Below are 14,736 nucleotides of genomic sequence, written 5' to 3'. Positions count from 1 at the left end.
CACATGCAAAAACAACTAGAAATATATTTTTTTTTTTTTTACAAAAAGATGTTTTTATTGATATCATTCTCACAAATCCTTTATAGAACACACAAAACTCAACTTTTTTTTTATATTCTTTGGTTTTGATATCTTACTAGTTTTGTTTTCTTTAAAGAATATTTACATTTTGAGAGCCCATGAGATCTTTCATGTTGGTCAATCATGGACGAGTTAGCGTAGGAGCTGGGCAAGTGGAAGGGCCAGTTTTTTAACACATCACTGTAGGAGCCACAGACAGAAGACCTCACTGTGCCTGAGGATTAGTCGGGGTGTAAAACCTCAGGATAAGATATAAGATAAAAATTTGCTTGTTAAGGCGACGATACAATATGTACAACAATAATACTGAATATGTAGGATACGGTCAATTCCAATCAATATGTGAACAATTTTGTTCAGATTCTGGTGAAGGCCTGCTAATGATGTAGAGAACGATTATTTTAGGGATCAAATTCACAAGCAAAATACCTTGTTAGCTGTGTATTGCATTAGAGTTGTACTGTTTTTCAGTAATAATCAATACTCGTTTCATTTCACATCTCTTTTTTAACCCAATTTTGATTCCAGTTTGGTCATTTCGCCAATTCACAATCTAACTCTCTCTCAACCTGTGACTGATACTACCTAGGAAGGGTTGGAAGGTGAAGTCTACTATGTGAGGGTGTTCATACCGTGGCTCCTACAGAGGATTTGACTGTTAGCCTGATTAAAACCTGCATAAATATAGACTCACCAGCCACCTTAAGAAGAACTCCTGCGCATTTATCTACTCAGCCAATCCAGTGAGCAGCAGTTCTGAAGGAAGAAACTTCATGAAGAGGAGAATGGTCAGACTGGTTTAATCTGACAGTTACTCAAGTATCCATTCTTTACTACCGTGGTGAGCAGAAAAGCATCTCTGAACACGTCAAACCATGAGCAGAAGATCGCATGAGGTTCCACTGAATCGGCACAGGTGATTTTCCAAACCTGTACCTGCATTGCACTGTTGAAAATAATTGGCTGATTGGATGTGAAGGACGATGGGTGTTCACATTAAGGTGGCTGGTGAGTGCGTATCATTTTTACTGAAGCTGGCTCGAACTTGCCACATGTATAGCAAATGTGCAATAATCGCCCCTTTATATTCTACATTCGGGAACGATATAAGGCATTCGTAAGTAAAATTGTACTATTGCTTATAGCCTCGTTAAGCGAAGTCATGAATGCACTTGGGTGAATGCTGTGGTAATGAGGAATATGTATGTGCATATATGGAGGGGTCAGGGTGGCTGGGCAGTGTGTACAAGGGGTGATTGTGCTTTACTGAATCGCTCAGACAGTGCCGTTGGTGTACTTGGAGAGCTTATTCTCTAAGTCACAGATTCGCTTTTCTTGAGAGAGAACGGCGGCCTTCAGACTCTGAATCTCCTCTATAAGTTTTTCCAACAACTGAGGCTAGCAAGAAGAGTACAGGAGGAATAGCAGAGAAGAGAAAAAAATGATATGGAGGGACAGTCGATAGAAGAAAGAAGGAGGGGGGGTAGAAGGGGTTGGGGTAAAGGGATAAGAACAGAATAAAACAAAAAAGTCAGGAAACAAGAAATGGAAAGCAGGTAGGATAATAAAGCTCTGAAGGAAGGTTCTTTTTGAAACTGAATTGGGTAACAGGGTGAAGAGATGATGAATGGAATGGAATAAGAATGAGAGATGAACAGTGAACTCACTGGCAAGGTGCTTCCGTCGACAGACGACATGCTCCTGCGCGGTGCTGGCCTGGTGTCCAGAACATTCTTCTTAGCCACCTTCAGCTCTCTGTTCTTTGGGGGAATGTAGCCATCCTTTAGCGAGACTAGGATAGGGTCTTCATCTCGCCCTTCCAGCCACTCTTCAGGCTCCAGCGCAGGATCTGGACCTGCTGTGTCCGGATAAAGGTCGTCCTGGAACAGATCTGACTGGAGAGGAAGAAAGAAGAATCATTAGAACTATCCTAGGAATGTAAACTCTCTATTTATATGATTACATTAATCACGCTTGTCTTGTGAATCATACTGGAACAAATGTACGTACCTTTCTGGGGACTGTCATCATGATAGGCTCACACTTCCTCTCATGAAGCTTGTATAATCTGAACACACAAAATCACCAGACTGAGTGCTAAAGCTTCTAAACCAACATACCTGACATCAACACAAGATCTTTTTTTTCAGTTTCTCTTAAAGAGTACAGTGATATCATGGCCATGCAACCAGCCAATCGTGTAGCAGCAGTGCAATGCACAAAATCCATGCAAGAGCATCAGTTAATGCTCATATCGTCACATCAGAATGGGGAAAAATGTCATGTGGGCTTTTCACATTACACATAACAGTCTCTCGTACAAAACACAAAAATATTTAATGAGCATTAAGTTATTTGGGAGGAAACATCTCGTTGCTGAGAGGTCAGACGAGAAAGACCAGACTGAATAGAGCTGACAGAAAGGCTACGTTAACTCATTGACTCACTGTAACCACTCTTTGCAATCATGGTGAGCAGAAAAGCACATCAGAATATATAATACATCGAACACTGAGATGGACAGAATTAGGTTCCTCTTCTGTTAGCCAAGAACAAGAACATAAGGCTACAATGGACCAATAAAACTCCATCTGGTCTTGCCCTGCTGCTACATGATTAGCTGATTGAATAATTGCATGGATAAACAGGTGTACAGATGTTCTTATTAAAGTGGCAACATCTAATTCAACCTATATGTACTCACTCAGCTCAAGCTCACCTGGCAATCTCACACTTGCTCACATCAACTCCTCTCTTGGGCATGAAGCCCATGCCTCGCTGTGGCTCCTTGCTACTGTATGTGCTGAGGTAGTGCACATAGGGTGGCTCGTCTGTGATCTCAAAATAGCGAATGCTGCTGTCCCCCTGGAAGTAGAGACGAGGAAGTGAGACTCAGCCCTGGGAAACACTGCTGAGTATTGGGATTAATATCATGCTTAATGGCTGCACATACCTTACCACACAGATATACCAGACTGGTGTCGGGATCATAAAACGGCAATAAGACCCCATTACTCGTGTCCAGCTCCAGAAGAGCGATGGGTTCCTCAAAATTTGTCTGCAATGGAAAAAAAAACATTGGAACATTGGATTGAAAATGAACAGTAATGCTATATGTTGTTTTTATTTTTTTGTAGGACTAAAAAATCAATACAAATAAAAGACAGATTTGTCTTCCTACCGGGTCCCAGAGGCCAAGCTCCCTCTGGCTCATCCTGGTAAAGCCTGTAGTGAAGATGTTACCCTCTCTGGTGAAGATGGCTCTCATGGGCCTAATGCCTTCATGTGGCGCCAGTCTCTCCTGCAGGGATAAAAAAAGACATCAGATTGACATCTCCAACTAAAAACTGAAAATTCTCTAAATGCTGGAAAAGCGGTAATACAGGCAAAGAGGGTATAAGCTATACAGGGAATGCAGAGAAAATTCCACAAATCTGAGAAGAGAAAGTCTAGGTTATATAAAGGCACGGTGTATGACTGGTACATTAGAAATCTGGAGATTGGGACAGTGGACAGGTCCTGTACCTTAGAACCATGTAAAATGGCTGAGAATCATGGGAGATGAAGCTATTGTCTGGTGCAAATCTGGATATGGCCAGCGTAGTGTAAGGAGTAGCTTGATAATGAAAGGTTCCAGTCTCCTTGTCTTAATGAAAAACAAACGCTGATTTGATATTTTTTAAACATACAATCATTTGTACACAGAGAAATGTCTTTTTTAATAATGTGAGATTTTGGAATCCTGCTTTATGGTGATCTCCAGCTTTCGTGCTCAGCCTTGTATTGTCGATATCCGAAGGAATTATCTGGATCTTTCTCTATACTCACAGCCACCACCTCTCTCTTGCGCGGGTCACAAACACGAAGACGCCGATCTTTGCAAGTTGTGCAAAACAGGCTTCCGTTGTGATTCCAGCTGACGTTGTAGATGAGGTCTGGGTGATCTTCCATTGTGATCAATGGCTCTCCGGTGCCCACATTCCAGATTATGATCAGATTATCACTGCCTGTGAGACGCACACATAATGGACATCATGGATCAAAAGACAGATGCTGACACCTGACATGAAAATGATTTGCATGGAGCATAGAGATGCATAGGAGTGGTGGAGCTTACACACCTGCAGTGAGAAGCATGTTGCGGGCAGTGGGGTGCCAGCTGACGATGCCCACGCGTTTGGAGTGGCCCTCCAGCACCACAATGGGCTCGCTGATTGGCCGAGCTAGAGTATGGTCTGGTATCTGCCACACCTGTCACACAGTATCACTAAATTAAGTATACACATGTAAATATTACAATTAAACATTTAGGATCTATATTTTTCCACTTGTTTCCATCTAATAACGGGATGACAAAATTTCACACCGTGGTGTAAAAACCTGTGTAGACCTCATCTTAACATGATCTGATCTCTTGGCCTATGAGCTCAGAGAAAAAGCGTACCATGAAAGAATCAGGTCACAGTAAGGCTAATTAGGAGATAAATATATGATCTAAGCTTAGCTGAAAATAACCACGTGTTACATGAGAAACTTCTTGTAACAAGACTATAGATCCATTACACAGCCAGCATAGATAATCCCCTGTGCATAGATATAATGTAATGCTGTAAAGCAAACATGCCTACAGTTATTTTTGAGAATATTGGCTGGTATGTTTATCTGCATGTCTCACAATTTCTTCTATTTTCATTGGAAATCCCTGACAGCTTTCGTTCTAATTCTTTTATATATATATATATATATATCAGGAAAGATATTGGAGTTAGAAGATGTGTCCAAACTTTTGACTGGTAATGTATATATATATTACTTTTCTAACATAGGAATGTTTTTCTATTTTGCTGAAATAATGCAGAAAATATCAAAAAGACAAAATGTGTGTTTAAAAAAACTGGTGCGTAAGATTAAACATAGTATGTACATCTATTTTATAATGTTAACGTCATCCCTAATATTTCAGAAATGCTATGTCAGTGTTCTTGAAGTATCAACACACCCTCACACCCTCAGCATATGGCAGCTGCAGCGAGTTCTCTGCACCAGACGTGCATGCCATGCATGTTTGTAATGTACTATTACATATCCTATATATGTATATGTATATATCACTCTGTATAAAATAGCCCACATACTTAAACATTAACAGCCATATCATCATGACCAAACACAAACGAACATCTTTTATGTACAATGTGCATAGGTTAAAAAAGGGGGATTAGTATGTACTGCGTGTATGTTTCCATGAAACATACACATTAGAGAGAGTATATGAGACATATAGATGAAGGCAGGATGAAGGTTTACCATGGCAGTGGTGTCTTCAGAGCCGCTTGCCAGGATGTTGTCATTGTGGGGACACCAGTCAATGTCCAGGACAGGACCAGAGTGTCCCACCACCAGGGGGTAGTTCTTATCCACACGTCCCACCTGTAATGTGTAACAGCAGCGTTAGCAATGTTCAACAGCAGAGAACAATGTAGAGCAAAATAAATCCAGAGTGTCTATCATCTTGATTCCGACAGCATTTAGCATTTTATTTTGTCCCTAAATGGAGTCACACAGAATTCTAGAAATGTTCAAATGTCTCTTGATCACGGTTCTATGCAAACACTTAGAAGGGTCTGTGTGGACACCTGACCATCACTCTCATGTCTTTGTATTCTACTGCATTATAATTTCTCTTCACTTGAACTACAAGTCCCAATCCTGCTCCAGCATGACAATGCCCCTGTTCACAAAGCCAACTCATGGTGTGCCAAGGATGGAGTGAAAGAAATCTTCAGCCTCTTCTCCACAGAACACGTTTGGGATGAACTGGAACGCTGACTTAACCCCGGACCTCACCTGACATCAGTGTCTGATCTAACTAATGCTCTTGTAACTGAATTAACACAGCTATGTTCCAACATCTAGTGGAAAGTCTTCCCATAAGAGTGGAGATTATTATAAACAGCAAAGTGGAGGACTGCATCTGGGATGAAATGTTCAGCACCTTAGGTCAGGTGATGGTCAATAATGAAGACTATAAAATCTATGCAGTGACCAGTATTCCTCATGAAGCTTTGCACACTTCGCAAAAAGCATTATAAAGAAGGGAGTTTCACCCAGGATTTTTCATATTCACATGTTGGCAGAGGATTGTGTTTTGCATGAAAACTACTTGTTTTGGGAAATTTAATTTAAAGTAACTTATATTTTAATTCAGAAATAAATTCATACTTAGACTTTAAATACACTACATACATTTGTCTTAGAAGCTACTATTAACCATAAGCCTTCATTAATGCCTTTAAACCTGTGGAAAAACTTGTATTCTTTAATGGATTCTTTAACACTGGCACTATACAGAAACCTTGCAGTAGTTCAAACTAGCACTTACAATTCAATAAACTGAAATAAATTATAAATCGGTAACATTTTTAATCTGGTATCAGTTTTTGGTTCTGTCTTCGCCCTTGTCCTCACTTTATTCCTCTGAGTGTAGACGCCTGTTCCTTGCTTCATGCTAATGAAGATATCAGTTTAAACCCTTGTGTAAAGCTAACGTTTAACTGTGAGTTTATTTGTTAAGGCTTAGGTCCCATTTGTGGTTTTGGCTTTGATTCAAACCACATGGTATAAGACTGTACATCTGGTTTTATTACACTTCTAAAGCAAACTGTCCTAATTCCAGCGATTCCAGGTTTGTGTGTCTGTGTGTGAGTGAGGTCCTTTCCTGGGCTGCTCCTGCTGCTGTATGCTCCTTGCTCCCCTGGTGTGTATTTATAACCCTGTGACGAGGCGATGAAAAGGCAGTTTTTACACTGACCTTTCTGGAACTGGGCCGGGTGAGAAAGCAGGCAGGGTATTTATAGGGTGTCTGTTAAGCCCTGCTGCTACATGCTCATGTGTCTGTGTAATGAGTCTGCATACTGCATTCCCAAAAAACAAGAAGAACTGTATTTATATTCCAATAATACCCGGTCATCAGCCTTACTTAATGATGGTCTTGATATGGACACAAGGTTGCGATCACAAAATAGCAAGCTTCCATATATGGGATTGTAGAACAGTTTCTGAACTCGGTGATACTGACTTATGATGTTCTTATAAAGATATACAATATCAGTATTTGGCAGACACCTATATCCAGAGCGACTTACATTTATCTCATTTATACAACAGAGAGTTAAGGGCCTTGCTGAAGGGCCCAGCAGTGGCAGCTTGGTGGTCCTCGGATTTGAGCTTACAACTTTCCGATCGACCTTAACCACTGAGCTACCACTTCCTTAAGTGCTCGCTTACAGATTTCTCACTGAAATAACCATCTGGTGTTAACAGGATGGAGGTATGTGTGGTACAGCCTACAGATTACACATTAGACCTGAAGGAGTGCTGGATGACAGGCATGCGTTTCAGTATCGACCTACTCTTTTAAGAACTTCAGAACTGATTCATCATTCTGTACTAGGTAAAGTTGAGAGGACTTTATTAATCCCAATTATAGTTGACGCTAAGGGACCTAACCAACAGCAAAGCTTTTGTTGTACATGAGCATCTACAGCAGCATTCTGTCACTGCTTCCTGAAAAGAGAGTCTGGCTATTGAGTGAAGTGCTCCGTCTTTAACACAACAGTATCTTTAGTAGAAATCAACACTACCCCTCACATGCTCAGCAGAGCTTGTGCATAGCATCTCCTCCCCCTCCTGACCTGCTGAATGGTCTGCCAGAACATCTTTTTCCATGACCTCTACAAACTCTTCCCATGCCACACAGACTTTTTAATCTGCTACTACTTTTGCTGGAGCCCTTCTGACCCTCCTGTACACCTCAACTGAATCACGTCCACCAGTGCATCCTAGGATTACCACTATGACGCCATGTCTTCTGACCACAGCTTTATGATCAAAGCATTTGAATCTGTTCCATTTGGACTCGATCTCCTTTTTCTCAGCCGGTACAAGGGAGAGGTTCTTTCGTAGCTTTGAATTAAATTCATCTCTCACCAAAGCATCTTCCCAGCATCCGGGATTTACCCAGTGAATGCGACTCACTTTTGGACACAAGGTGCACAAGCTAATGGACACCCCACCATAGCTCTCACATGCATGTTGAACATTTTAAGGATTGAATCTCTCTTTGATGTTATAATAACCTTCACTCTTCTGGGAAGGCTCAAGATTTTGGAGAATGTTTGTAGGGATTTGTCCGTTCAGCAAGAGCTAAGGTCAGGGCTCTGAGCAGGCTACTCAAGTTCTTCAGCCTGGCAAACCATGTCTTCATGAAGCTTACTTTGTGCACAGGAGCAGTGTCATGCTCAAACAGGTTAAGCTTCACTGACGGGAATTTCTAATGCTTCAGAAGGCAAAGACATCCTAATGTAATAGCAGGCTTCCAAATTTGTTACAAGAGTTTGGGGAAAAAACACACATTGGTGCGATGGTCAGATGTCCACTAACATTTGGCCATATAGTGAACATAAGTTTACTATTTTTTTTTTGTACAGCAGACAGGTTGTGCTTAGAGTTGTTAAAACAGAGACAATAAACTGTGCTGAGCGGTCACCCTGCAGAATCAAATTATTTATTTTTACTAATATCTACTGTACTCCATTACAACTTCTCATTCAACTTACCTTTGAAAGCGGCAAAACCAAAAAGGCTCCTCCTCCACTGGACTCCACTATAACTGCCAGGAACTTGGGGTTGACTGCACAGAACGAGCTGTCCCACGTCACCTTGGAAACCCGAATGTCATCGTAACTCTGCTCCGGCTTCGCAGCTTGACCGAAAACATGCCGGAACTTACTCTGGCGCACGATACTGCGACTCATCACTAGGAGAAAAAGAACGGAAAAGAAAGAGCGTTAGATCGAAAATGATGTTAAACTTTTGGATTAATGGAGCCATTATATCTGTTATACAAGCCATTAATACTTCATAAACATCAGCCCACGATTGACTAATGTCCCTCTTAGACACAAAAATCGGCACTGCTTATGAGCAAGCTCAGCAAGAATAAGAAAGCATAACTCCCAAACCACCAAACAACCAGTTCCAGGATCCTTTGCCATCAGGTTGGTCCATGGAGACATTCTGTTTGAACTGAACAGTACAGTGTGATGGTGTGGTGAATGTTTTCCTGTTAAATATTATGAGATCCCCAGGAACATTTGGATAGCATAGTTGCAGTTTATCCAAACACAGATGGACACTTCCGGTATGATGATGCACAATACCAAGCCACCACAAGCCACTGAATCACACTTACAGCAGATGCTCTTATGCAGAGAAACTTACATTTACCTCATTCATATCCGAGCAGTTGTACTTGCTAAAGGGTTCAGCAGTGGCAGCATGATGGCCCTAGGATGTGAACTAACAACCACATGATCCGAAGAAAACCAAAATATTTAATCCATGCCTTTCTCTGTCAGACTTGATTATTGCAATAGAGTGCTTACTGGTTCCACCAAATATACCTTTAGACTGCTATAGCTTATTGGAGCTGGCTTCAGACACAGGAGCAATCTCATGCTGAAACTAGTTTCAGCCTCTTAGTTCCAGTGAAGGAAAATTATAATGCTACAGCAAACAAAGACATAGGTGTGAGGATTAATGAAGACCAAAATGCCTCTTATACAGGTTTGCCTAATAACCTGGCACATCTTTGTACAGTATATGTTCTTTACAGTATAAACAACTTCTCAAAACTTCTTAATGAAACACACACTCATCACTGTGAGCACAAACTATCCAACTCTGCAGGTTTGAAAGTGATTCCTGTGTAAATACAATTGTTCGTTTTATTTATGGGCGGCACGGTGGCTTAGTGGTTAGCACTGTTGCCTCACAGTAAGAAGGTCCTGGGTTCGAACAGGCATGTGGAGTTCGCATGTTCTCCCCATGCCTGCGTGGGGTTACTCCAGTTTCACAGTCCAAAAACATGTACATTAGGTAGATTGGTGATTCTAAAATTGCCCATAGGAGCGAGTGTGAGTGTGTGTGGTCGTCTGTCTATTTGTCTGTGTGGCCCTGTGATGGACTGGTGACCTGGCCAGGGTGTATCCCTGCCTTTCGCCAAAATGTGTGCTGGGATAGGCTCCAGCAGATCCCTGTGACCCTAATTAGGGATAAAGCGGATATAGAAAATGGATGGATGTTTTATTTATTAGTTGAATTTAGGTGTTTTTTTTTGATAGATTCAGAAGATTTATATTCAGGTTTCATTCACTACTAGCAAGACTATAGCATGAGGAATGTAAAGGTTTGTATAACTAGACAAACTAATTACAGCACCAAGATTTGTGACAAACCAAAGTAAATGTTGTTTAATGGAAAAATTAAACTCATAATCATCCTCCTGTGTAGTGTAAAATCAGCCTATTTATGCTATGCCCTATGGGATGCCCTTTTAGGATGCCCTAATTTCTTGAGAAGATCAGGATCATTATCTTGTCAAAACAAAGCGAGATCTCAAGACATTTTATAAATTTAATCACGCAATTCGATCGACTCGCTTTGAGTGGGGATTTCTGCAGAATCCCTTATTCAGCAAAAATGGAAAGAGCAGAGGGATGTTTCTAAGTAACTCACTATGAATAAAGCAGGCATGGCATCCCGCAGTGAAGGCTGTGAATTTTCTGTTTGTGTTCAAGAATGTCTCAAAGGAAAGTGTCATTCTGATCGTTTCAAAGACAAATATAAAGGTTTACATTCAGTGTAACATTGAGAAACTTGTTACTCTACTTTACTCTGATGCATTAATAAGTTAAAATCTGTGTGTAGGACAAACAGCGTGACTATAGACTGTAGTGTGTTTATGTAATAAGTACACACTGAGTGCCCAGTCACCACAGGGGGATTTTACCGGGCAATAAAAAAGTCAAAGGTTCTGTACTTCAGATTAATTACTAGTACTTCTGTTGTGTCTTACCATTTCTTCTCATTCTGTATTAATGACCTCTCCCCCTTTCTCTCTCTCTCTCTCATACAGTCATGCATTCCCATAATTGCACCTCGCCTGTAGTTCCAACATTTGCTTCTGGCTTGCCGTGTGTACTGAAGGTCCAGGGAACCTCAATTAAACACAATGTTTGGACCTGACACTTTAGGCTTAAGTTACAATTAGTAATTTTGTCAGAACCGAATCTGTGTAAATATCGGAGAAACATTCATTGTCAGCAGAGAGAAATCAGGGCACAGCACACAGCAAGTGGATTTGTGACACGAGCAAATGTTTGCGTTAGTCGTGAAAGTTGTTAAGTTAGATATAAGCATATCTAAGTATATATGTTATATAATAACTACACAGTTATATAATATTTTGGTTCAGAAACATCCCGGTCATGCTGATACCGATGTCAAAATTACTTACGGTCATCAAATGAACTCCTGATTACACGATTTAGATGCGAAACTACGCTTTAGCTTTTACTGCTGTTCCTTACGACATTTCTTCATAATGCTTCATTTTATGTTTAAAAAGCTTTTAGTAAACTTACACTTTGCTCCAGACTTTCCAGTCCGGCTTTACAATGAGGCGGTGTGTGCTTTTGTGTTATGCTGTTGCCTGGTTGTCACACAACTGTGGAAACCCATCATGATGTTATTCTGGGAAGCTACACAAGACAGTTGACAAAAACAAACAGGCACGCATCTATCACTAACAAAATCCCACCCTCTGCATGCTTCACATGGGATTAGTAATGAACAAGCTGTATCTGCTGAGTGATCGTAAACTTCTCCCTAATTTATACTCCTCTCACTGCATACAGCGCTGAAAGGTTAAGTTGGTTACTACTGACATAATAAACTAGATCTGTGTATAAGGTTAGTGACAGGATGGACTAGTTTTAGGCTGAGCTTTAATCAGTTTCCTGCCAAATGAGAGAGAGATATCACTTGGATTCTGCAGAGCAAAAGCAGCGACACACTTAAAAACTGTGACACACTTACGAAGGCCTCATTAATCAGACTCTGCCTGTGCGTTTTAAGCTGCTTGTATCCGCAGAAGCTCCTCGGACCCCTGCTCACACCGATGCCACAAAGGGGGAACTGATTTGATTCACAAATGATTTGTTTCCTCTACAAATGATTCTTTCATTCAGTTTCATGAATGAATCACTCGCCAAAATCACACTGTGAATAAACAGCTGCATTTATATGTTTGTATGAATTGTAGCTAATATTCAACGTAGCTAACCTTTATCACTTTTACTTAGTCATAGTTTCACAATAACAGCGCATACTGAAGTGCTTAATTCCCCTTTAAATCCACAGCAATAGATATCTTTACTGTTGTGGAATGATTGGTTAGTTCTCACTGTTGTCACTTACACTACAGCAGCTATAACCGCTTATACTCCTAGAAATGTCTCTTAGAGTTCATAAGACAAAAGTGAAAGCGAAAAATCCCTCTGTCCTGTAGACTTTCTCATAGCAGAAAACCTACTTAGAGCTGACACTGGAGACTCCTTCCATAAATGTTAAACAGCCACCTCCTTACAGAAGGCGTCACCGGATCAACACTTATGTTATTGGGTTTTTGTAATGTTTTAGTATTAACTTTCTTTCGCTTTCACGTGTTAGAAAACTCTGCTAAGAGTTGTTCTTATAGATGCATTTTAGATAACACCTTCTGACCAAACAGATTCAGCAGAACAGTAGAAAGCATGGCATGTGGGTATGTGTTTCATCCCTGTCCGTTTCTCTGTGAAGTGAATCAAAGCACGCGCCCCGATTCACTTTAAACCGGAATCGAATCTGGATATTGAGTCCATCGCTAGAGCAAAGGATATGGTCACTTTCCTAATATGGTAATGCTGAACTGCCTCTTACTCCCCCTGGTCCCCCCCACATGGGGTCTCACATGTGGTCAGTACAAAACAGACCCGCTAAGGAAGAGCCACACAATAACACCCCCTGTCCCCAGACAACTGGACATTCGCCATAAATATTCCTGTCCTAAAAACCCCCAGCCTAAAAACCTCCGCGTGCACAGCGTGCTCCAGTGTGACAGCCCGAAAAGAAGTGCGCAAGCACAGGGCCACGAAGCCCCGGCACGCGCTGGCGCAGTCTTACGCACGAGCCGTGACATGGCATTATGAAAGAAAAAGGTCTTTTATACCTTTTAGAATAAAAACCACGCAATATTTTTACAAACAAAAACACAACGCTTACCTCTGTATTTGTGTGATACACACCTGGTTTTGTTTGTCAAATGCTCCTTTTCCTACTTTCTGCTTTTTTTTTCTTCCCAAACGATGAAACTCGCTCGTGACTTGTTTGTTGTTGTTGTTTTTTTTTTATTCCAGGTGAGAAAGTTTATGAACTCGTACAAAAAAAACTCCCTGTGTTGGTGTCCAGGCTTCCACTGAAAGAAAAGAGAGAAATAGATAGGGGCTGAAGAGAGTGGGTTAGGGAATGGAGAGAGAGAGAGAGAGAGAGAGAGAGAAGGAGGGAGAGAGAGAGCGCGCGCGCAGACGAGGCGGTTCTACACCGGGCTATTTTCGAAGCGCCTCCATCTCTCGCGACGGAGAGGTCACGTGCACTTCTTTGAACTTACCACATTTTGGTCCACAATTTATTTGTTTTGTGGTGTTTAATCCCAGTCCAGTTTGCTTTATGGGCTCTAGAGCTAGCTGCAGTTTTCTGTCACCTCACACATTCAACAAAAGTGGATAAATACTCTAATGGCTACCAAAGAAACCATTTTACATCCTGACAGGGAAAATCAAGTGGTCCTAACTGGCTTCATGTTAGCTCTGTGTCTAAAACTATCGGTCTATAACTAAACTAAACTATAACTAAAGCTAGCGGTCTATAACTATCTGCGGTTTTCTGTCTCCTCACAAACACTGCTACCAAAGTTACCTCTTAGATTAGACAAAACAAGTGAATAAATACAAAAATGGCTACCAAATAACCATTTTACATCCTGACAGGGAAAATCAAGTGGTCCTAATTGGCTTCATGTTAGCTCTATGGCTAAAAAGCTAACTGTCTGTCACTAGATAACGGGTTATTTGTCTCCTCACAGATAAAACACGAATGAAAAAAACTAACTAAATTTGCTACCAGAGATACTTATACAAAACAAGTAAATAAATACTCAATCGTTCACCAAAGTAAGCACTGAAAATAGAAAAGACGTGGTCCTAATTGGTTTCATGTTAGCTCTATGGCTAAAAAGCTAGCTGTCTTTAACTAGCTGCAGTTTTCTGTCTCCTCACAAACCTGAGTGAATAAAAAACTTTGCTACTGTAAAAAGCCTTTTAAATAAAAACAGGGAAAAAATTCTGTTTCTTGAACAATTGTGAATGACAATATCTATAATTCAATGCTAATTTCTGTGTATTAAATAAGTTATTTGTGTGAACAAGTGGCTCCTCGACAGTAAAATTTCCCCTTTCAGTCCACTTACATTGTGAATACCTGAAGGTCATTTGAAGCTAGTTCACATAAACAGTGCCGAGTAAGGGTTCGAACCGTACTCGGATCAACTCTAGAGACGGTCTTGAGTACGGTTTGTTGGTGGGGTTTTTATTGTGGTACCATTGTCTTGTTAAAATGAGTTGATCCTAATTGGCTGACTGAATAGTTAGTTGTCTATAACTACCTCACAGATAAAAACTGAGAGATGAAATGTAAGCCTTTGTAAAACTGTTCTGA

At 40.8% G+C, this 14,736-nt stretch overlaps 1 protein-coding gene across 2 annotated transcripts; it reads right to left on the bottom strand.

Annotated features, from left to right (window-relative positions):
- Positions 1-33: 33 nt before the first annotated feature.
- coro6 (coronin 6) lies at positions 34-13,518 on the bottom strand. 2 transcript variants are annotated; one of them, XM_058415225.1, is made up of 11 exons: positions 13,269-13,518; positions 8,700-8,899; positions 5,389-5,511; positions 4,203-4,332; positions 3,910-4,088; positions 3,263-3,382; positions 3,035-3,139; positions 2,801-2,946; positions 2,092-2,149; positions 1,749-1,976; positions 34-1,473 (listed from the first exon to the last, which is right to left on the bottom strand). In XM_058415225.1, exons 2-11 carry the CDS (start codon positions 8,895-8,897, stop codon positions 1,357-1,359), a joined length of 1,404 nt encoding a protein of 467 aa, XP_058271208.1. In that variant the 5' UTR covers positions 8,898-8,899; positions 13,269-13,518; the 3' UTR covers positions 34-1,356. The 2 variants fall into 2 exon arrangements, with proteins under 2 accessions (XP_058271208.1, XP_058271207.1); XM_058415224.1 differs by having other exon boundaries at positions 35-1,479; positions 13,269-13,516.
- Between the last annotated feature and the right edge of the window lie 1,218 nt (positions 13,519-14,736).

This window comes from Hemibagrus wyckioides, linkage group LG18 (genome assembly GCF_019097595.1).
Source record: "Hemibagrus wyckioides isolate EC202008001 linkage group LG18, SWU_Hwy_1.0, whole genome shotgun sequence".
NCBI lineage: Eukaryota > Metazoa > Chordata > Actinopteri > Siluriformes > Bagridae > Hemibagrus > Hemibagrus wyckioides.
The sequence above is the reverse complement of the archived record's forward strand: the minus strand, read 5'-3'. Positions and strand labels throughout refer to the sequence as shown.

Coding starts and splice junctions, on each gene's coding strand:
- coro6 (XM_058415224.1), bottom strand. CDS start 8,897: ATGAGTCGCAGTATCGTGCGCCAGAGTAAGTTCCGGCATGTTTTCGGT. Junction 2,947..3,034: donor TGGTATATCTGTGTGGTAAG/GTATGTGCAGCC, acceptor CTCTACTTCCAG/GGGGACAGCAGCATTCGCTA. Junction 1,977..2,091: donor TGATGACAGTCCCCAGAAAG/GTACGTACATTT, acceptor CTTCCTCTCCAG/TCAGATCTGTTCCAGGACGA.